Raw genomic sequence first — 21,406 nt, 5'->3', positions numbered from 1 at the left:
GTTCTTCTTTATCTCATTGCAAGCAGCTGAGAGAATGTAAACATGAGAGACAGCTGGCTGCCCCAGTTGGCTGTCTTCATGCAACAGATGCTAAGGTCCTGTGGGGGAAGGAATATGGGGCAGGACACAGGTGGTTTATGAGACATTCCCTCCTCTGGAGGCTTCAAGACAGTGGGGAAACAAATGTTATACAAGTATACTGTACCTAGCAGAATAAGCACTGTAAAAGGGGGAAAGGCAGATTTGGGGGCAAACACAAAGGAAGCAGTCAGTTCCTGCTGAGTGGAATGGCTTTGTGAAAGAGACAGTGTTTGAATTGGTACTTGAAAGGTAGATTGGGATGGAGGCCATGCTAGGGGCAGGAACTAGCATGCATTTAACATACAGAAATCCGCAAGCACGTGAAGCATACAGGCTTCTTGAACTAAAGGAATAAGATGAAGGCTAAGAGCTTAGCCCTTGCTACAAATCCTGTTCTGTCTTATTAGCTAAAACCAAAACGTATTTGATGCCTCCCACATCCAAGTCTGTGGAGCATAGCTAATGACCCCTGCTTCATTGAACGGTGAGGATTGAATGAGAGTGTATGTAAAGCTCCAGCCTTACTCTAGTGCCTGTGCATAGATATGCTCAAAGTACCGGTATGGATGGGTCTACTGGAATATAGCGAAGACAGGACCCTGCTCAAGAGAGTTTTAAATTCTTTGCTAAGGATTTCACACTTGAGGGAATTTGAAGTTTTTCAGAAGGAACCGACATGATCTGATTTTTCTTTTCAAAAGATCATTTTATTCGTCGTCCCATGGAGGTCAGGGTTTTTATATTGATTGCCCTCATTTGAAGGTCCAACACAACTTCCAAATAAGGTTGTTTTTCCTCGCTGGAAATAAATACTAAAATGTTGATTGAATGCACTTTTCATGGACATTAACAATTGTTTCTTTAAGTGTAATGCTATTGTGGGGACTTGTGGATCGCGGATCGTATTGATCCTACTTCCTGTCTCGCCCAGCCGCCAACCGGACTGGGGTGCCCTCCTTGGGGTAGTGGCGGATGTTTGCTTTTGTGTCTCGACCAGCCGCCATCGAGAACATAGTGGTATGACTCCCCTATCTATGGCTCCGTTGGTGTTCCTTTTTGGCCTCACCATATCCTGCGTTCTTGTGCGGGGAGTGGGAACAGAGACCCTGCATGACAGCTATTTATTATTTTGGTTGAACTAAAAGCAGCTTTTTATTTCTAATTGCTATCGGTGACAATACTGCTGGCTCACAGTAGAAAATATAAAATTGCTCAAAGAAAATAACTTCATTATTGCAAAAGGAAAAGAAAATAATAGAGATCAGTTTTCCTTCTACTGCCTCAAAATTATGTTGTTTCTAAGCCCTGACTGATGGCTGGTAGTGTTCTGATCTATTTACAACAAAATTCTATACTACAAGTCATCTGGTACATATGTTTCCCCTGCCCCAACCCCAGTATATGTTGTAGTACCAAAAACAAATTAAATCCTGACCTGCAGAGAATAACTTAATTATGAGGCTTAGGTTTGCTTTGGGATTGTACTGAATGCCAACTGCTGGTTCCTGGTCCAGTCATACAGCAACTTTTCAAAGAACACAAGCCCAGTTGTGACCCCTAGTGTGGCTTTCTGTGGGTGCCCTGGGAATGGGGAAGTTTATGAGCTGGGCATGTTTGGGAACATTACCCCTGTCAACACGTGGGAGTGAGAGTGTTGTGTTTTTCTCCACGCAGGATGGCATACTTAGTTAGCATCTAAAGACTGAAGGTCACTCACCTCTTTGCACTAAGAGTAAGGTTATGATAAGACACATGCGAAACAGAGGAGTGGTAATATCCAAAAGTCAAAAAAGTGGGGGAGAAAGGGAAGCAAAAAGCCAATCAGCAGTTACTCAAAGTTTGGTTCTGAGCATCCTAGCACCCACAGCAAAGAGGGAAGCACAGTTATTATCTGATGGACACCCTTATCATCGTCACTGTTACACACGTTTTGTGTTTATCCAGGAAGCAATACATTAGTAGACAAACTGCTTTCCCTGGAACAAACAGAAGAACATGGGTCAAAATGAAAAAGTCCTTGGGTTCATATTCTAGCTGCTGCTTTTAAAAACAGTAGGCCAAATGCAGTCTCTAAGGATTCTTCCAAAAGCCTAAGTCCTGTTGCTGGTCAGTGAGGACTCCTCAGAGAGCTCCTTCCAGCTGGCCCGGAGATGTGCTGGATTTGTAGCTGCCATTCTGAAACTTAGATAAGCACATGTCCCTGCCAAGAATGCCCACCCTCTGTGTTTTGAGAGTGAGGGAAGCAAGGAATCAATACTGTAGGAAAAGGAGAAGGCGGGGTCCCCGTTCCTGGGATGGAGGCAGACCTTCCGCCTCCCGGCTGGCTCTCAGGCCCCTGGCTGCCAGGGCTGGCTGTTCTCTGCTCACTGGCGGAGGGCCTTAGAAACTCATTTTTCTTCCTCCTCTAGAGCTACTGCCTCTACTCCGTCAGTTCCTGGGGGTGGTTCTCTTGGAGTGCAATGTGGCATTCCAACGTCCCCCTTAGCCGTCAAGCCAAGTGCTCAGGTCCTTTTCCCAGGAAGGTTTTGCTGACAGACACTGCCAGGAACCGGTGGGAACTAACAAGTATGGGTGGGAAGATTCCAGAACCCCCAGGACTTGTTAGTTTAGTGCCCGGGGGTTCTCACTCACCCCGTCCCTCCGTTTCTTCTGAGTTGTAGGAACTAGAAGCCTCAATGGCGTTGATTCTGTGTTTACCCCTAAAATTGGGGCTTCCTGCTTCCCCTTCTTGAGAACTCTCCATCTCCCCACAAGAAGGAACTGGGAGCCCTTCCTTCAAGCAGGCCGAGTTCTGAGGGCCCAAGCCCGCAGAGGCGAGGGGAGATGGTAAGTTCTTGCTTCCCTTTCCCAACCTCGCCTGTTTTCGAGGTGTGTGGGGTCCCCAGAGACTCCTTCCTCTTCGTAGAAATAGCCCTCTTTGGGTGTTGCCTGGGTTCCCTGTACAGTTTTCTCCCCCGGGGACCCGTGGCTGTTCTTGACCTGCGATTGCTATTGACCTGCATTCCAAGCTGCTTGTTGTTCATTACCGTAGCCTTCCCCTTCCACCCTTCAAGGCACAGCCTTTTTTAATCTGACTGTTTCTCCCCTTTAATTTAATTCTTATGTAAATTATACAATATATAGTACATCTTTACCAGGTCAGACTGATTTTGTAAGGGATTAGTTTGCATTCATTGAAAGTGAGTTCTAAGCTATTTTGAAGAAATATGTATTTTCTTTTTTTTTTTTTTAATTTATTGGGGTGACAATTGTTAGTAAAATTACATAGATTTCAGGTGTGCAATTCTGTATCACATCATCCATAAATCACACTGTGTGTTCACCACCCAGAGTCAGAAATATGTATTTTCTAGTGCGTGTAATTCAAAGTAGGTTACCACTGTTGTCTGGGAGAGGCTTAACGAGAAGATAATTATTTTTAATTACAGTATCAAGTGTTTGTAAGTGCTTAAAGATGTTTGAAGAATTTGGTTTTGAGAACCTTGAACACTGTGCCTAATCCTTGTACACCATTAATTAGGAGTGTCTGTGGATAAAGGTTTGGGCTATCAAAGGTTCCAGCCCCCTCCCAAATCATCCCTGATTCCAGAGGATGAGATTTACTTCACCTGCAGTCAATAAATGGGGCTCTTGACACTACAGATTTTCTTTTGTCAGTGATGCTAAGAGAGGAAGAGGTGGGGGGAACAAAACCTTTATGGTAAAAGTAGTGACTCAATTCCCGTCTGTACACTGTGAATTTATTTCTAGTTCAGAATGTACTGTTGTCAAACTTGAATTACAAACGGAAGTGTTCTTTGTCTAAACAAATTAGAACAAACATTTCACTAAGACGCTTTGCTAATATCCTTTTGGATACTACGTGAAGACCTTCAAGACTTTTTCATTTCTAGCATGTCGTGGGGGAAGTGGCTTTCTTCTAAAATAGAGGTATTGAATATTCTGTGCAGGTATCCACATGAACATATTAATTATGTCCTTCCTGATAAGGACACTCTTCAAGCATTTAGTTATTTTTCCAGTACAAGTTAGCTCAATTAGCAATAAACCCAAGTTTCTGATGCTAGGGTCCGGTCCATGATTGGGCTGGCTTCCCTGGTCCATGTTCACTGACTGGTGAGACCTTTGGCAGGTGTGTGTCAGGTGACCACAGTGTAGCAAGAGGGAAGGTGTCTTAGAGTGTCATACGTATTACAAGTAGGATAGTGATAAAGTTCAAAGTTTTTCTGGGAGAACATACAAAGGTGCCCCTTCGGGGCCCTGCTTGGTAGCGCCTGGTTCTCTCAGCTCTGTCACCCAGCATAGGGAAGGGTGTCTTCCCTTCTCTCCAGGCAAACCCATGGCTTCTCTGCTGAGTGCCGTTTTCCATATGTCCAAATAATCAATCCCGTACTTGTTAGGCTCTTGTTTCTTCCCCGTAGGTCCTTTATCTTACTTTCTGATTCTTATCTTCTGTTTCCTCATTTTCTTTTTTTCCTTTGGTGATTGTAAGTGCTTCGCCATGATTTTGATAAAAGCAATAAGCCTTTTTTGTCCTCATAAACTTATTTTGCCTAAGTCACTGTTTACATTTTGGAGCATGGATGACGAGAAATGGATTTTATAGGCTGTGTCAAACCTGACATTGATGTGGCCCCGGCACGAACACCAGGGCCACGGGTAGGAAGTCACATGGGTGATGACTTCACATTCAGCCTGAGGGAGAATTTTCTGACAGAGTGGTCTAAACCAAGCCCAAAGCTTCCACACAAGTCTGGATACCCACATTAGGGACTGCTGCAGAATGGATTCTCACCTGGTTGGTGGCTGAGCTTGTACAGATCTTTCAAAGTCTTGCATATTTCATATATCTAAGTTGAGCCCCAGCTAAGCTATTTATTATCCATGGAGCTCAAGAAACATATACATTCTTTACAAGCCTTGCTTTTCTCATGAAATAAGGTTGATGTAAAAAAATATATGAATATATAAGAAAGTCTTTCTTATATATTGCCTGACTCGTAAGAGAAGTACTCAGTCATTTTTGTTAGGGAGGCAGGCTCTGGAGACAGGGGATTTCAGTCCTAGCTCTGCCACTTACTAGCTGTGTGCCCCTGGGCAGGGTGCTGAACTCTGTGCTTAGTTTTCTCATTTGTGAAATAGTAAGTAATACTAGTAGGACCTGTCTCAGAGTTGTTAACAAATAAGGTCTTGTGCTTCATACTAACACGATTTCTTTCCTCCTTGGTATGTGGTATGATTGTACTTCCCTGCCCTGTGCTTCCCTTGAAGTCAGGTGGGGCAATGAGCAGAGGAAGTCACCCCGTCTCTTCTGGCAGAAGTCTTTAGGAGCCAGTGGACGGTTCCCTAGGTAACCCCCGCTGTCACCATTGGCAACATTCCGGATGGCAGAGGCTCCATGACAGCCTGGATCCCTCAGCTGGTTTGCAACAGATTTGTTAGCCTGAGCAAGAAATAAACCTTTTTTTTTTCTTTCTTTTAAGCCACTGCTATTTTGACATTCTTTGTTACCACAGCAAAGCCTAGCACATTCTGACTGGTACACCACGGGAACTGCCTTCACTCTAGACCTGAAGTTAGAGTTGAGCTAAAACGAGTAAGAGTACAGAAGGTCAGCTGTGTGGACTCGGACACCTGGGCCACAGACACCTATGACAGTCTCTGGGTACTGAACATGCAGCTCCATGTGGGCTGTCTGTAAAACCGCCCTCCCGTGTGCTGTGAAGCACCTGTTGCCTGGGAAATGACAGCCAGTGTGCAGAACCTGACCCTTTCCTGATGACTGAGCTCAAGCAGGTTTTCTTTAAGCAAAGGTTCGTGGTGTCAGCCGCGGGACTAAGTTGGTGGCTCTCTCTCTCCCCTCGTTCTGATCTCTCTTACGCCTCTGCATACCCTGACTACTCAGTGACCCCCAGAACCTCAGGGGACTCCTGTCTCAGTCCACGCCCTCCAGGGGTTCACAGGAGTCCCCCCCAATTCACCCTTTCAGTTCTCTTGCGTGGGGATTTGGGTGGTATCCTCCTTCCCTTTTTGTTCATTTCCCTCTGGAGCGTTAGGGGGTAAATATGAAATGTCCTAAGGACAGCTCTCTCTGGAAGTCTAAACAATGTGTTCGAGCAGCACTGGGAATGACTGAGTTGGGCCTGGCATCCCGGTGCGTGAGCTGAACTCACTCGCGTCGTGCTGGAGGCTTGGATTGTTGCAGACATGACTCAGTGTCAGTTTCTGACGTCTGTCCAGGGCTTCAGCTCTTCCTTAGCCTTTGTTCCAGAACATTCAAGTGACAATGGAAATGATTCTGCTGCCCGAAGGAAAACATTATTAGGAATGGCTTTTCACTGGGCTGCTGGTGGTCTGCCTGTCATGTAAGGTAATAATAGCCAAATAATTTTGGGAGAACTGAGAGAGGCTGGCAGTCATTTTTAAAAACAGCGTCTTTACTGCCAAAACAGTTATTCACGTTCATTATTTTTAAAAGTTGGAAAAAAGGTATAGTATAATATAAAGAATGACTCCTCACAACCTCGCAGTACAATGATAACCATTGTGAACACTTTGGAGCTTGTTTTCCTTTTGGTTCTTACATATAGGTACATTTTTAAATGAATTGGAATGACAACAATAGCAAACCTTTATTGAAACCACTCTCTGTGTCAAGTCTTTAAGTACTTGGCACACGTTATCTTCCTTATTCCCCACGTCAACTCTTTGAAGAATCATTATCTCCATGTTACAGAAGAGGAAACTGAGACCCAGAGGGACATCGGCATTTTTCCCGGGTCACACAGCTCATAAGCGTAATGCCAGGATGGGAGCCAAAGCAGTCTGTCTCCAGAGCCCAGGGTCTTCCCAGGGTCTTCACTATTCCATAACACTGTCTCACAGTACAGCACAGTTCACGGAACTGGGTTACATTTCATGGAATTTTGCAATGGTAGCTCTGCGTTCGCTGGTTCTCTCTCCTTACTCCATAGATTAGGAAACCTACATCCACAGATGTTGTTTGATTTACCTATGAACAGTGTCGCTGGTGAATGTCAGTGCCAAAACGAACATGCGTCTCCTGATCCACACAAGCCATATGCATGCTGAGTCCTGGGTCCAGGAACCTTTGTCCTTCTCTCTCGTGGCCCAGCCCTGAAACAGCTGCTCTCACTGTACAGTTGACCCCAGTGCCGAGACCAGATAAAAGGGAGGACAGAGGACTCTCAGTGCTTTGTTCCCAGCATGTACATGAAATTGCCGTTTGTGTTCAGGGAGTGTATGAGCATCTAGTGATGATGTGTTAAGCTGGCTGTAATTTCTCTGCAGAGCTAGGGCTCTAAAAGGCTGAAAGGTGTGGCCCAGCAGAGATCCAGCTTGTCAACCTCATCAAACATTTCTAACAGATTTGTTGACAAGCAGTAAGAGTGATTGCTTTGAGCTGTAAGTGCTGTAGCTTTCCCCGACCTGGGCTCTCGAGGACATGCCAAGCATTGTTACAACTCTCAGTGAGCCAGAAGTCAGCCGGCCCCTGCACAAACATTCCTGTGTGTACAAGGCTCTCTGTCGTGGCCCTGCAGCCTGAGAAAATAGGCCACTGCGTGGAGACGCCAGAGCTGGGTGGCCAGCTGCGGTGCGGTTGAGAAGCAGCGATGGAAGAACAGGTGATGATTTACGGCTGCAGGTGGTTAAGGTGAGTGATAAAAACCTCTGTGTCTTCAAACAGCAGTGGACTTCTCAGTAGGGAATAGCAGGCAGGTTGTTTGGGGGGTTTTGTTTTTGTTGTTTTTATCATTCAGTCAGATCTTTTATAAGCTCCAGGAGGGCACATTCTTATGACTCTCACAAACAACGTGGAGAGAAAAAAGATGAGAAGAGTACATGATCTATCAGTGAAAACGAACGTGTGTTGTCAGCAGTCAGGTGTGTGGTTCCCCCTGGAGGTGGGGGGTCTATGACTGAAGCGGGCACGAGGGGAATTTCTGTTGTTTCTTAACTGGGTCCTGGTTACAGAGTGTGTTCAGTTTGTGAAAATTCATCGAGTTCTATACTTACTAAATGTGCTCTCTTCTGAGTATAAATTATACTTTAATTAAAGTTTAAAAGTCCTTATGTGTGTGTGTGTATGTTGTTGTACATTGATACTCAGAAACTCCGCATTTAGTTGAATCAATTTGAAATGATGTAGAATTTATTATGTAGGTATTGGGAAAACATCACTACCTGGAATCGTCAGCTCTGTGTGGGCAGAACTTCCAAGGTCATGTTTTGAGTCTGTTAAACTGTATCTTAAATGACTTCAATGTGGCCCTGTTTTCTCAGGCGGCAGGGCCACGACAGACAGCCTTGTGCTCACAGGAATGTTTGTGCAGGGGCCGGCTGACTTCTGGCTCACTTAGAGTTGTAACAATGCTTGGCATGTCCTCGAGAGCCCAGGTCGGGGGAAGCTACAGCACTTACAGCTCAAAGCAATCACTCTTACTGCGCGTTAGCAAATCTCAGAAATGTTTGATGAGGGTGAGAAGTTGGATCTCTGCTGGGCCACACCTTTTAGGCATGTAGAGCCCTAGTAACTCAAGTGTAGACTGTCCTGAATGATAAAGAATGATGTCATTTTAGTTTCGCAGGCATTTATTCACAGCCTCCTGTGAACAAGGGACAGGGTTGCAACAAGCTGGGTACGGGTGTGACACCAGCTCTCCCCTGAAGGAGCCTGCACTCTGGGGTGACAGTCCATGCGTGAGTGATAAAGGAGCAGTAGAGCGGTGCCACAGAAGCACCGTGGAGGGTCACAGAAAGGAAGGGAGCTTTCCAGCCGGACAAGGCAAAACTTCATGGAAGAAGTGGCATTTGAAATGGATCTTAAAGCTTATGTAGGATTTTGATTAGCAGAGGTGGATGGGTGCCAGGCATTATGGATATGAGACATACGAGGAAATCACATTTAGACATACGAGGAATTAGACATATGAGGAATGCACATACATACCAGGAACGTTGGGTCGTACGGTTCATTAAGATGACTCGGGTACCAGGTAAGGCCTGAAATGTAAGGTAGGGTCTTACAAGTGGCCAGGGTGTATTGTTTCACTGGAGGCTTTAGGGAGCCAAGAAAGTTTCTGAGAAGTAGAAGAGCAGGATTCGATTAGAGCATGATCATGATGAGGACTATCACAGACCTTCTTTCGTCCCTACCCCCATCCTGCCCTCTTGACCAGATGAGGTCACAATTCCTTTATCCTTTTTTCATATATTCTGTTGTCTTGTATTATAGAAACTTGGCGTCCATTTCTTTCCTGCCTTTCCTACTACGTGATTCTTTTCTGCCAGACAAGACAGCCACTGTCTCTTATTCATGGCAGAGTTGTGTGTGAGAAGAGAGGGGTCAAAAAGTAATGTTCACAAACTTTTGCAAGTTGTGCAGGAGACCAGACCCCCAGTGTTCCGCTGTGCCATCGGGCTCCATTCTATGGGGGAAAGGACAGGGCAGCACTTTTCATATGGCAGAGTGTTAATAATACTCAGTGTTGGTAATGGTCTACATTCAAGTCTGGGTCACTTAGGCAGTGTGAGATCTATTAAGTTATTATCTTATTAATTTTTTGCTGTATCAGCTACTGTCCCCTAAAAAAAAGGTAACTCGTGCTGAATATTGTCCCCCATTTGAATTCTGTTGAGACTATATCAAGGCATTATTCTAATCAAAGTGTTGTTAACCTGACAAATAAGATGCTTCTGTTTAGATCTTACGAATCTTGTTTATAGACTGTATTCAGACTCTACAAACACCTGTTTTGAGTCCTCAGAGGACACTCATAGTAGAGGGTCCGGCGTGGAAAGCGGACCTCAGTTAGTGGGATTTGATTCAAATCCTGACTCCTTTCGGTCTCAGTTTCTACCTGTTGTATTGATTTAACATTCTTTGTCTGGCATGGTAACGTGAGGGTCAAACAAGACAGTCACATGAACTGTCCACGTCGCCTGGCACCCAGGCTGCACTTGCCGTCCCTTTTAGAGCACAAATTGGTGCCAGTGTGTCCTCGTCATCATCATCGTCACCCCCCCACCCCCGCCAAGATGCTTTCTTTATACTTTGCAGCTCTTTTTCCCAGGTGGCCCTGTGAGAAAGCCATTTCACATGGTCTTAGCATTATTGCTGGGTTGTTTTTTTTTAAATCACTTCAGTTGTGGATTGCGGTTGTTTACACATCTAAATACTGTTGTGTTTCTCAATTATTAAAATTAACCTTGTACCATGTTATTCCGTCACATCTGTTTAATGATACCAATAAGAAAATCATTTCTGGTGTTGATGATTGTACCTTCTGGAACTTTCTTCCTTTTCTTTCTTTCTTTCTCCTTCTATTAAATGATTGGGTTCTGAATTGGATGCATCTCCCACAATGGTGAAGTTCACTGAGAATGGGGCCTGGCAGGCATCCCACTTACGGGGCACTTTGGGAAACCAGGACTGACTGGTAACCTCATTCCATTACGCATTTCTACCCTGGCAGCCAACAGTTACCATCTAGTCAGACAGAAAATTGGATACCCTGGGAGATCCGAATCTCATAGTTAGTGTACATGGATACCCCAAGGGTTGGACTGTCCTGTATTCAATTTAAGAGGATAGTGAGAGTGGTTTTTTTTTTTTTTTAATGTGGGACTTAAAGTTGTGTGTGCCCAGATTCTGTCGTCGGTAACTGTCTCTTTGACTTCCAATCTTAAAGTGCCTCCTCTGTCTCTTTCAGGTAGAACGTCATGACATGAATACCCTAAGCTTGCCCCTAAACATACGTCGAGGGGGGTCAGACACCAACCTCAACTTTGACGTACCAGATGGCATCCTGGACTTCCACAAGGTCAAACTCAGCGCGGACAGCCTGAAACAAAAGATTCTAAAGGTGACAGAGCAGATCAAAATCGAGCAAACCTCCCGCGATGGGAACGTTGCAGAATATCTGAAACTAGTCAACAGTGCGGACAAGCAGCAGGCTGGCCGTATCAAACAAGTCTTTGAGAAGAAGAATCAGAAATCAGCGCACTCCATCGCCCAGCTGCAGAAGAAGTTAGAACAGTACCACCGAAAGCTCCGGGAGATCGAGCAGAACGGAGCCTCCAGAAGCTCCAAGGACGTTTCTAAGGACATCCCGCACTCTCTGAAAGATGCCCAGGTCAAGTCTCGAACTGCTCCCCACGGCATGGAGAGCAGTAAATCGGGCATGCCGGGGGTCTCCCTCACTCCACCTGTGTTTGTCTTCAATAAGTCCAGAGAGTTTGCCAACTTGATCCGGAATAAGTTTGGCAGCGCAGACAACATCGCTCACTTAAAAAATTCCTTAGAGGATTTTAGGCCTGAGGCGAGTGCCAGGGTCTACGGGGGCAGCGCGACCACTGTGAACAAACCCAAGTATGGCAGTGACGATGAGTGTTCGAGCGGCACGTCGGGCTCCGCCGACAGTAATGGGAACCAGTCATTTGGGGCCGGGGGACCTGGCACGCTGGACAGCCAGGGGAAGCTCTCCATGATCCTAGAGGAGCTGCGGGAGATCAAGGATACCCAGGCACAGCTGGCTGAGGACATCGAGGCCCTGAAAGTGCAGTTTAAGAGAGAATACGGTTTTATTTCTCAGACCTTGCAAGAGGAAAGATACAGGTATTTCAGACTCTTCACGTTTTTTCGGAAGCTTCTCACTATGGAGAGCGCAAAAGTGATGTGCCCATGGTTGTTTTTTTCATAAAGAGGAATGTGGGTCAGAAGGCATTTGGGAGTCCATAGTTCTTTCCATAATTTTTACAATTTGTGACTTAACAGCTTGACAGATTAGAGAAAGACATTATATGTGTGGGTCTGTTAAAATATCACTGTCGGCTATGACTCACATGCATATTAAGCTCCTGATTCAGGGGCTTGACTTGAGAGGTTTCATTAACCAGTTCATAGATCTGTATTTGATTTTCCTCCATAATATAAAATGACCATCGAGTGGAAAACTAATTCATTGTCCAACCAGATAGATTTTATTTCGTATATCAGTCTTAAAGTCTTTCTATAGCTTATTTTTTTTAGGTACTGTATTTTGCTCATTAAACTTTTCACCCTAAATGAAGAGTGTTCAAAAGAAAGTTTAAGATTAAAGTATAAATTCAAATCTTGTGGATTGTATTAGCTAATTTTAAAAGTCAGGGGTTTTTTTTTGGTGGTTTGGTTTTTTTTTAAGTTTTTTTTTTTTTTTTATTGGGAAATATTGGAGAATAGTGTGTTTCTCCAGGGCATATCAGCTCCAAGTCAAGTCGTTGTTTTCAATCTAGTTGTGGAGGGCGCAGCTCACTGGCCCATGTCGGAATCAAGCTGGCAACCCTGTTGTTCAGAGCTCATGCTCTAACAGAGCCATCCAGCTGCCCCAAAAGTCAGATATTTTATAGGCTGGCTTTTATGGGATTTGTAGCTTATTAATAAAAAGTGCAGATGCCCAAATAGGTGATTTCCCACCATTTTTCCAATAAAAATATTCTCCAAGAGTTTTGTCAAAATGAATATGTTACTTATAAAAATGTAGATTGAAAAAGTGAATACCTACCATATTGAAAGGTTTAAATTTTAAATTAGCTTTCATGTCGTTTTATATCTGATTCATGGTTTTACATATGTATTATTTACGAATGTGGTTTTTTCCAGCTCGTATTTTATGAAACGATTAGTTTTAACTTTCTGCATACATCTTTGACTGTGGTTTCTTTGTCACACAAGGACTGTTTTTGAGTCACAACTTTTCCAGAGAATATTAATCTTAATTCCATCCAAATAGTTTGGGATATGGTACTCTTTGGATCCAAATTTTACCCTAAGTCACAAGTATCCATTCACATAAATTTAGGAAAGTTTTTGTTCTCATTTGTCATACAGTTATATTTGTAATCCTCATGATTTAGCCACTGACTATATGGCTTGCTTTAAGAAATCTTAAAAGGCTTATTTGTAACACCAACATTGGGTATCTATGAAATCCTACTTAAGAAAAAGCATTAAATCTGTATTGATTTTTTAAAAATGATTCTATCAGGCGGCCTAAATAAGCATCTAAAACTGTCATTGATTGAAGTTATGCCAGGCTAGTGTATCTTCCCCAAATAGTGCTTCCTGTTTCCAAAATAAACACCGCAAGTTTATATAAGTATAAGACAAATCCCTCTTCTCTGAAGATGAGGACTGGGACTGGGAATTTTGTGCCTCTGTTACTTTAGATTTGGACTTTGGGAAATCTGCCCCCTGGTAAGCCATCTATAATTTATAATGAGCTTAATTTGTTGTTGTCCCTTAAGTTCCAAGAGCTGAAACATGTATTTAGAATCCATGTGCGCACTGGAAAAACAGTGGATGGAATTGGTTGTCGCGCAGTAATTGGGTCTCCCTTCTAGGCGCTCTGGTGCACGAGAACCAGCTGTGCCTGTGAATCGGTAGGCACTGTGAGAGCAGAGCAGGGAGAAGCGCTGGGATGCCAGTGGGTCCTCGCCTTGAGCAGGGTCCCAGACAGCCGTCTCCTCACCAGCTGTGGTGAATGCATCAGTGACGAGGTCTGTCCTGTTGTCACTGCAGCCAGCAAAGGCGCTGGAAAGGCCCTTTTCTCTGACATGGACAGGCCAGATTTGCTGTGCACGAAACCTCAGTGCTGAGGAGGCAGAGTTAGGACTCTAGAGACCGGTCTTCTCTGGAGCTGGAATTCAGTGTTACTCAGAAGTGTATTCCCTACAGCTAGATTTTTCTTTTGGAAATATAGTATGCCAAAGCGATAAAACCAAGCCAAGGGGCACTGGTGGCAGTGAGATATGAAGGACATCATTCTATTATAGAATGTGCTGTAGGACACCTCTGAAATCTCATGCTCAGCATCGGCTCCTCTTGTTAACAAAGGTACGAGCGACTAGAAGACCAGCTCCATGACCTGACGGACCTGCATCAGCACGAGACGTCCAACCTGAAACAGGAGCTGGCCAGCATCGAGGAGAAGGTGGCCTACCAGGCCTGCGAGCGCTCCCGGGATATCCAGGTACCTTTCCGTTCGTCATTAGACACTCAAACACAGGCTCTTCCCAGCCGTTAATTCATTTCGCAAACTAAGTGCATTACTCCTAAGCCCTGAATTTCGGGCACATGGAGCAAACATTTCCTCTCCACTTATTAACCCCATTAGCTCATGGTACAGTCATTATTGAGTGAAGAACCTATATTCTGATTACTTTCTGCCTTAGTTAATAAGTATTTATTATCTACCCCCAAGCCCATCACCTGTACCCTACACTGTCCACCTCAACCAAATTTTTAAGAAAATTTTAAATGTAAGATGAACCTTGCCTTTTTAATTGGAAGTTGATACCTTTGGACCACCTTCACCCATTTTGCTCACACTACACACCTCTGGCAACCAACCGTCTGTTCCCTGTTTCTGTGAGTTCAGATTTTTAGATTCCACGTATAAGTGAGATCACAACAGTATTTGTCGTTCTCTGTCTGACTTATTTCACTTAACACAATTCTCTCAAAATCCATCCATGTTGTCACAAATGACAACGTGAGAAGGAAGGGTCTCTTTCCTTCTCGTGGCTGCATAATATACCATTGTGGATATGTACTACACTTTCCTTATTTATTCATTCATCAGTACATACTTAGGTTGTTTCCATGTCTTGACTATTGTAAATAGTGCTGCAGTGAACATGGGGGTGCAGGTGTCTCTTCTAGATACTGATTTCATTTCCTTTGAGTATATACCTAGTAGTGGAAGTGCTGGGTCATAAAGCAGTTCTATTTTTAACTTTTGAGGAACCACCTTACTGTTTTCCATAGTGGCTGCACCAATTTACATTCCCATTTGATCGCCTTTTTTAAAAAAACAAACTGATCGTCTTTTTTAGAAAAACAGAAATGTGTACCCTTCAAGGAACGTTCAGCTTCACTTTTACAAGTTCTCTTTGTAGCCAGTGACTATTTTCTCCAGCCCCACTTCACAAAGGAGAACACTGAAACATAAAGAGAGATTCTTCCCACAGTGTGTGAGCTGGAGTCTCAACTACTTGTTTTGTTTCACTCTGTGTCAAGGGCTGAGCCTGTGCTACTGTGTTTCCCCGAAAATAAGACCGGTATTTATACCATATTTCCCCAAAAATGAGACCGGGTCTTACATTAATTTTTGCTCCAAAAGACGCATTAGGGCGTATTTTCAGGGGATGTCTTAGTTTTTCATGTACAACAATCTACATTTATTCAAATACAGTCATGTCATCTTCTTCTGGAACATCGTCGTTAACACTAAATGCATCCGTCTGGCTGATGATCTTAACTGGTGCTTATTTTCGGGGTAGGCCTTTTTTTCGGGGAAACACAGTAATCCCAGCTGTGAACTTAGACAATTTTGGGAGCCAAACCATCAGGCAGAGCTGGTAGTCAGCGCTTGTCTACAGAGGACACTTGAGCATGTCTGCCCCTTCTCTGGGTTAGGAGACAGCTTCACCACTGGCTGGCTTAAAAAATGTGAACCCATTTAAATGTTAAGTGTTGTCAGGTGAACCACGTAGTCAGTTTTATTAGATCATTGTTTTAGAACGTATCTGGAATGCCACTGGATTGTTCTAAATATGTTTTTCTTATTTAGGGGATGGTTTGGGTTAAGAATTGTTTTTCCTTTTTTAAAGAAATACACTTGAGGGATGAATGGGTAAGATAAAAGGAGGGACTTCCCATAGGGAGCCTAAAAGTTCGGAAGAGTTCATGTCAGTATTTTTTGGTTTCATCCCTAGTTCAGAAGTGCAACGAGGACAACTGTGAGTGAGTGAGGGTCTTCCTTGTTAGGACAGTTAGAATCCTGGCTGTACTGCTTAACTGTGACCCTGGACAAGTCAGCTCTCTGTGCCTCAGTTTCCTCATCTGATAAATGGAAAGATTAATGAGCTCCACCTCCAAAGGTTGTTGAGAGGATTAAATGGGATAATAATGTAAAGTACTTAAATCTTTGCCTGATACACAGTAAGCAGTCAAAAAATAAATGCTGGCCATTCTTTTTATTATATTGGTGAGTAGCTGTATTTCTCAGGGCTTTTAGCAATTGGGCCTGCTCAACTTTGTCCTTCTTGTTTCTTTTGTTCTCATAGGGAGGATTATGCAAGGGGGTGGGCTAGTGCAGATGAGAGTTGGCTAGCGCCCGTAGGGATTCAGGGCTTGTTGTTTTAAGCAGATGAATTGGGAGGTTTTTTCACCCTGAATTCCCAATTAAAAGAGTTTAAAGATAATCCTGTCCTCTGTCTTTATCCCCAATAAGTTAAATACTGGACCCAAGGAAGTATCATACTAAAGACTGTGTGGCTGAAGTATCTCCTGGTGGCTGTTGTGACTAAAATTCCGTACAATTCATTGCGTAACCTTCTTGGACTTTTCTTTCGGTAAAAAAATTTGACGGCAGTACTAGGGTCAGTTTATTTATCTATGTCGTTCATCTACCCAAAGATGAATGAATTTACCTAAAATGTTGATCTTTTGTCTTATTCTGTCACCTCCATGCCATGTCCAAAATGAAGGAAATCTTGGGCCCAAGTGTTTGAAAAGAATGCATGATTTCTGGGGCGCTTATCTGTCCTTGTAGAAAGCCAGCACTTTTTAGAATGTGAAGACATGAAGAAGTTTTACCTTTTGTCTTGGTAGCCCGTGTTACAATTACTATTGTAACAGTGAACCCTGTTCTTCGGCCCACAGAGTATATTCAGCAGAAGAAAAGCAAATCCTGTTGGAGCCATTTAAACCATGAAATGATGACTGTATTTTAATTGCGCAAACACATAATTGGTGAATAAGTTAGATAATAAGCTATGAACTAAAAGGGGCTCATTGTACTGCCTCTTCTTAGGTCTTTGTCTTCCAAGAAACTAAAGGTTTTTCTCTGTCGGGCCTCATGCCCCATAACCCAGTCTCGTGAGCACTCAGCCCGTATGTAGCACCTGCTGCCTGCCTGGCACTGGCTCTGCTGAGAACAGCAGCCAAATGGGCCTAGTCCTTACCCTCTTGCAGCTGTGGTCCCTTGACTGGGGAGGAGGGTTAGAGGGAGACTTGGTGTGGTCTGTTGGGTCCAGGAAGGCTTCCCTCGCGATGTGCTGATTGATGTGAGGCCTGAAGGATGAATGGGAGATCCGCAGGTGAAGAGGGGGGTAGTGGGGACGCAGACATTTTAGACTCAGTACGCTGCACGTGCAAAGGCCCCAAACGTGCGCCTTTTCAGAACCTTAAACGCCAGTCTGGCCAGAACACAGTGAGTGAGGTAGGCAAAGGCTGGCATTAAGTGAGGCAAGAGAGAGTGGCTAGGCCTGAGCCGTATTTAAGATTTAAAAGGTCTTACAAAAAGGAGTGACATTAGATATGCATCTTTCAAAGATCACTTGGGCTGCTGTAGGAAAGTGGATTCTTGGGGTTGAAGATCAAGAGGGTGTGTGAAGAAATCAGTGTAAAGTTACTGCGGTCAAGAGACCTGGTGACTTGGATCGGGGTGCAGACTGGGAGGGGAGAGAAGTGGACTGGCTGGATGTCGCATTGCCGGGGCTGGGTGAGGGTATTGCTGAGGGGGTGGCCCAGAATACCCCGCAGGCTTTTGCTGTGAGGAACTGGTCAGATGGGTGCTGGTTTCTGAGAAAAGGACCAGGAAGGTGGATGGGGTTCATGGCCGGTGAGGGAGAAGGTACAGTACTTGAGGCCACATTTGGACATGTTGCATTTGAGGTGCTTTTAAGAAGCTGAAATGGAGGCCTGTAGATACTGAGTCGATCTCAGAAGACACAGCTGGAATCGTCTGTGTCCTAGTCATTGAAGCCTTGGAAAGAACAAGTTCTGGGGAGAATACGTAGCCTTGGATGGTGTCCTGAGTGACAGCATTCACAGCACAGGTGGAAGCAGCTGTGCCATGGTCAGTCCGTTCCCCACCTTTGTCCCTCCGTGCTCCGCCAGTCTGTAAATGGATGCACAGACTGTGAGCAGTGAAAGAAGGGCTCGCGATTGGAGATGTCACCTACTCCATGGCTGGGAGTAGACCACTGTCCTAAAATGGAACCCCACCCCTCCTCGGGTTTCCCCTTCGTGGTACCAATAGATGCCAGTATTTTATGCACTTTATTTTATATATAGGTGGAGTCAAAATGCTTACCCATAATTCCTCATTGATTGCAGTTTATGGTAGTGCACACGTGTTCTGAATCACAGGATAAAATGAGCTTTGGGATTCTCGTTTAACTTCTTTGTCCATCATCGTCGTTGTTATCACAGTCAGACGGGCTGTGTGGAGCTGCATGGGCATCCTGCATGGGCATCTGGTGTTTGGAGAGGGGGCGGGGGGTTGGCCGCCGCGCGAAAGCGGCAGGCGCTCACGTGTAGCCGGTGGCCTCACAGCATTTGATCCTCACTCTCCCTCTTGCCCACAGGAAGCCTTGGAATCCTGCCAGACGCGCATTTCTAAGCTGGAGCTCCACCAGCAAGAGCAGCAAGCCCTGCAGACGGACACAGTGAACGCCAAGGTCCTCCTGGGCAAGTGCATCAACGTGGTCCTGGCCTTCATGACCGTCATCTTGGTGTGCGTGTCCACCATCGCCAAGTTCGTCTCACCCATGATGAAGAGCCGCTTCCACATCCTTGGCACCTTCTTTGCTGTGACTCTCCTGGCGATATTTTGTAAAAACTGGGACCATATTCTGTGTGCCATAGAAAGAATAATAATACCCAGATGAAGCCACTGGTCCCTGCCTTCAGGTTCTTTCAGGTTTTTACTTTACAGAAAACTGTGCATACTACCAAATTTGAAAATGAACAGTTGTGCCAACCGAAGATGGCACAAAGGCCTGGGACTGTGCGTTGTAAATAACTACACTTCTCTTAACTCGGTAACAGTTGCCAGCTCAGTCCCTAGACCTGGTTAACGTGAATCTGTTTCTAAGCTCTCCCCACGTTGCTCACTGCCTTAATCAGACCAGATTTTCTGCCCACCTGACTCGCCCAGTGTGGCAGACGTCTGGTTATTGAGCATTTGGCATAATTAATTAGTGATCCAGAAGAAAAGGGGATTTAAACCTCTTTCTCTCTCAAGTCTGTCAAAATGGAGCTCACCATCATTAGTGGTTGCATTTTCCCTGAGTCTTGTAAGCACCCAGGATGTGGCACAAGTCAGGGAGGGGAAGAAGCGCGGGTACTGGCCGTGTTGAGCACTCGCGGCCTGTGGAAATACAGTAAATCCCGTGTAATCCAGCCGCTGTCCCACAGGTCTCTTAGTGCCCAGTGTCCACGGTGGCCTGTGGTGTGTGACTCTGTGTCACATGGAAATCTTACTACACACCTGTTTTTCCATCCAAAGTCTAATTTAGTTGTTCTGTTGCACTTTAAACGGTAAGACACGAGGAATTGTGAATGGGCTTTTGCCAACCCGGGGAGTTGGACCCTGATTTCGTCTTACCTGGCTGTTGAAGGCTCAGCCTTCAAAGCATGTAGAAATGCTTCCAAATCCCTCATCAGACTGTGACTTTTCTGTTAATTTGGGGTCCTGTAAGCACGACTCCGGAGGTTTGTGTTTCAGCAAATCTTAATTGTGACAAACCCCCTTTGGGGATGTGCTTCACTTTATTCCCAGGTCTGTGAGGGATTGCGAAGCCTACTCAGTAAATGAAAATACATGATGCTCATGATGCAGGGTTGTTGTTTTTTTCCCTTTAAGAAAGACAACAGAAGCACAGTTTATAAAGTTAAAGTACACTAAGGTAAGAACACTGGAAGCAGGAGGAAAATATGACATGTGATTTAATTGCATGGCTGCTGGATCAGTGGAAGTTCACTGGATGAAGATAGAAAGGGTCCTCTTAGGACCCTGAGAGACCGGTCAGAGGAAAATAAATTAGAACCAGTGTCTGAGCCACAGTTACCATCTCACTCAGGATCTCACTGAAGATATAAGTTGTACGATAACAGAGTGGCCACATTTCCACTGAGGTAAAAGCATTCAAAAGCTAATATCTGGCCTATTTTGGGGATGCCATTCACTGTCTTCCGCCCAGATGATACTTTCCTTTAAATCTGTTCCTCTGTGTACATAAAAGGAAGACACAGAAGAATTTAATGGAAAGCCCCTCCTCCCGCACCCACTCCATTCTCTGATGGCGAAAATAGCCATGTTACTGTATATTATCTTCCAAAAAACATCAAGTCTCCTGGAGGTAAATTAAGTGCAATATTTTGCAAACAGCTGCTCTTAGGGAAATCTCCTGAAACAATGTGACAGTGTGACATGGTTTGCGGGATTGGAGTAGTTGAGCTTTTTTGGTACAAGTGCAGTGCGTGTGTGAGACTCATGCAACTCAAACTTTGTTCAAGTTTATAAATCAGTGATTTTAATCAATTCACAAACTTGTACAACTATCACCATTATCTAATTCCAGACTCGAGCTTTTTAAAAACAATAAACATGAATTTGTGAAATCATTGGCTAAAAAGTGTTTTGGGTTCCGAGAAGAGGGAGTTCCTTGTCCCACCCACATCTCATGGCTGTGTCCCCCTTCACTGTTGGTCTCTCCCTTGGTCTCCCAAGTTGGCTATAAATACGCGGTGATCCATCAAATCCAGGGGACAGAAGCAGGTTCCAGATCCAGGGAAGGAAGGAAGGAAGAACGGTGTGTGCTTCCTTTGCTTTTGCATTTTAATGGCCAGCATGCCTCTGTGTGCTGAGGCTGGCTGTAACTTACACCCTTGCATCCAGCTGGGTCCTGGGTGGGCTCCTCTTGATTTCTGTGAATCTTTCTGAGGCACTTTGGACATGCCAGGGGTTAGGATGGGTGTAGATGCTGCTATTAGTTTAGAATGGGTGAGTGCTCCAGCCCTTGAGGAAAGGGCTCTGGGAGGATCTCAGAAGACTTGGCCTTCTCCTGCAGCCACCACAGTCCACCTGGGGGTCAGCCTAGCACGGCGGCTTTGACACTTCCCAGACCTGCAATCAGTGTGTCTCCTCCTCAGTGTGAGAAGTGGGAAGCAGCATGCTCAGGAGTGGTTAACAAGCTGCTAGAAACTGGCTCTGTTCTGAAACACTGTAGGGTCTAAATCGTCACAGCTGATCGCGAAATCTTTTTACAGAATTCATTCTTTCAGTGATTCTCATTAGGCATCAGATAATCTTGTTTTCACTTGGATATACTCAACCTACACAACATATTAGAGTCTTGTTGAAATGTCACGGAGGTTTTTAGTAAGATGATATACTCCAAGGAGACTTTTACTCTCAGTAGTTTATTATTGACTCTTAAAGAGTAAACCCTCCCACTGCTTGTTTTCTTCACT

General features: G+C 44.6%; 1 protein-coding gene across 5 annotated transcripts in view; it reads left to right on the top strand.

The window, feature by feature from the left end:
• The window catches only part of TMCC3 (transmembrane and coiled-coil domain family 3), a 240,689-nt gene extending 220,511 nt beyond the window's left edge, over positions 1–20,178 (top strand). For 4 of the 5 annotated variants that reach the window (XM_033117783.1, XM_033117786.1, XM_033117782.1 and 1 more), the window contains exons 2-4: positions 10,815–11,719; positions 13,976–14,111; positions 18,517–20,178. In XM_033117783.1, coding sequence (XP_032973674.1) covers positions 10,815–11,719; positions 13,976–14,111; positions 18,517–18,819 — 1,344 coding nt within the window. In that variant the 3' untranslated portion in view covers positions 18,820–20,178. Of the gene's footprint in view, positions 1–7,289; positions 7,757–10,814; positions 11,720–13,975; positions 14,112–18,516 lie in introns of those variants that run through there. The other variant, XM_033117784.1, reaches the window with a different exon arrangement.
• The last annotated feature ends 1,228 nt before the right edge of the window (positions 20,179–21,406 follow it).

Source organism: Rhinolophus ferrumequinum, chromosome 10 (assembly GCF_004115265.2).
Source record: "Rhinolophus ferrumequinum isolate MPI-CBG mRhiFer1 chromosome 10, mRhiFer1_v1.p, whole genome shotgun sequence".
NCBI lineage: Eukaryota > Metazoa > Chordata > Mammalia > Chiroptera > Rhinolophidae > Rhinolophus > Rhinolophus ferrumequinum.
The sequence above is the reverse complement of the archived record's forward strand: the minus strand, read 5'-3'. Positions and strand labels throughout refer to the sequence as shown.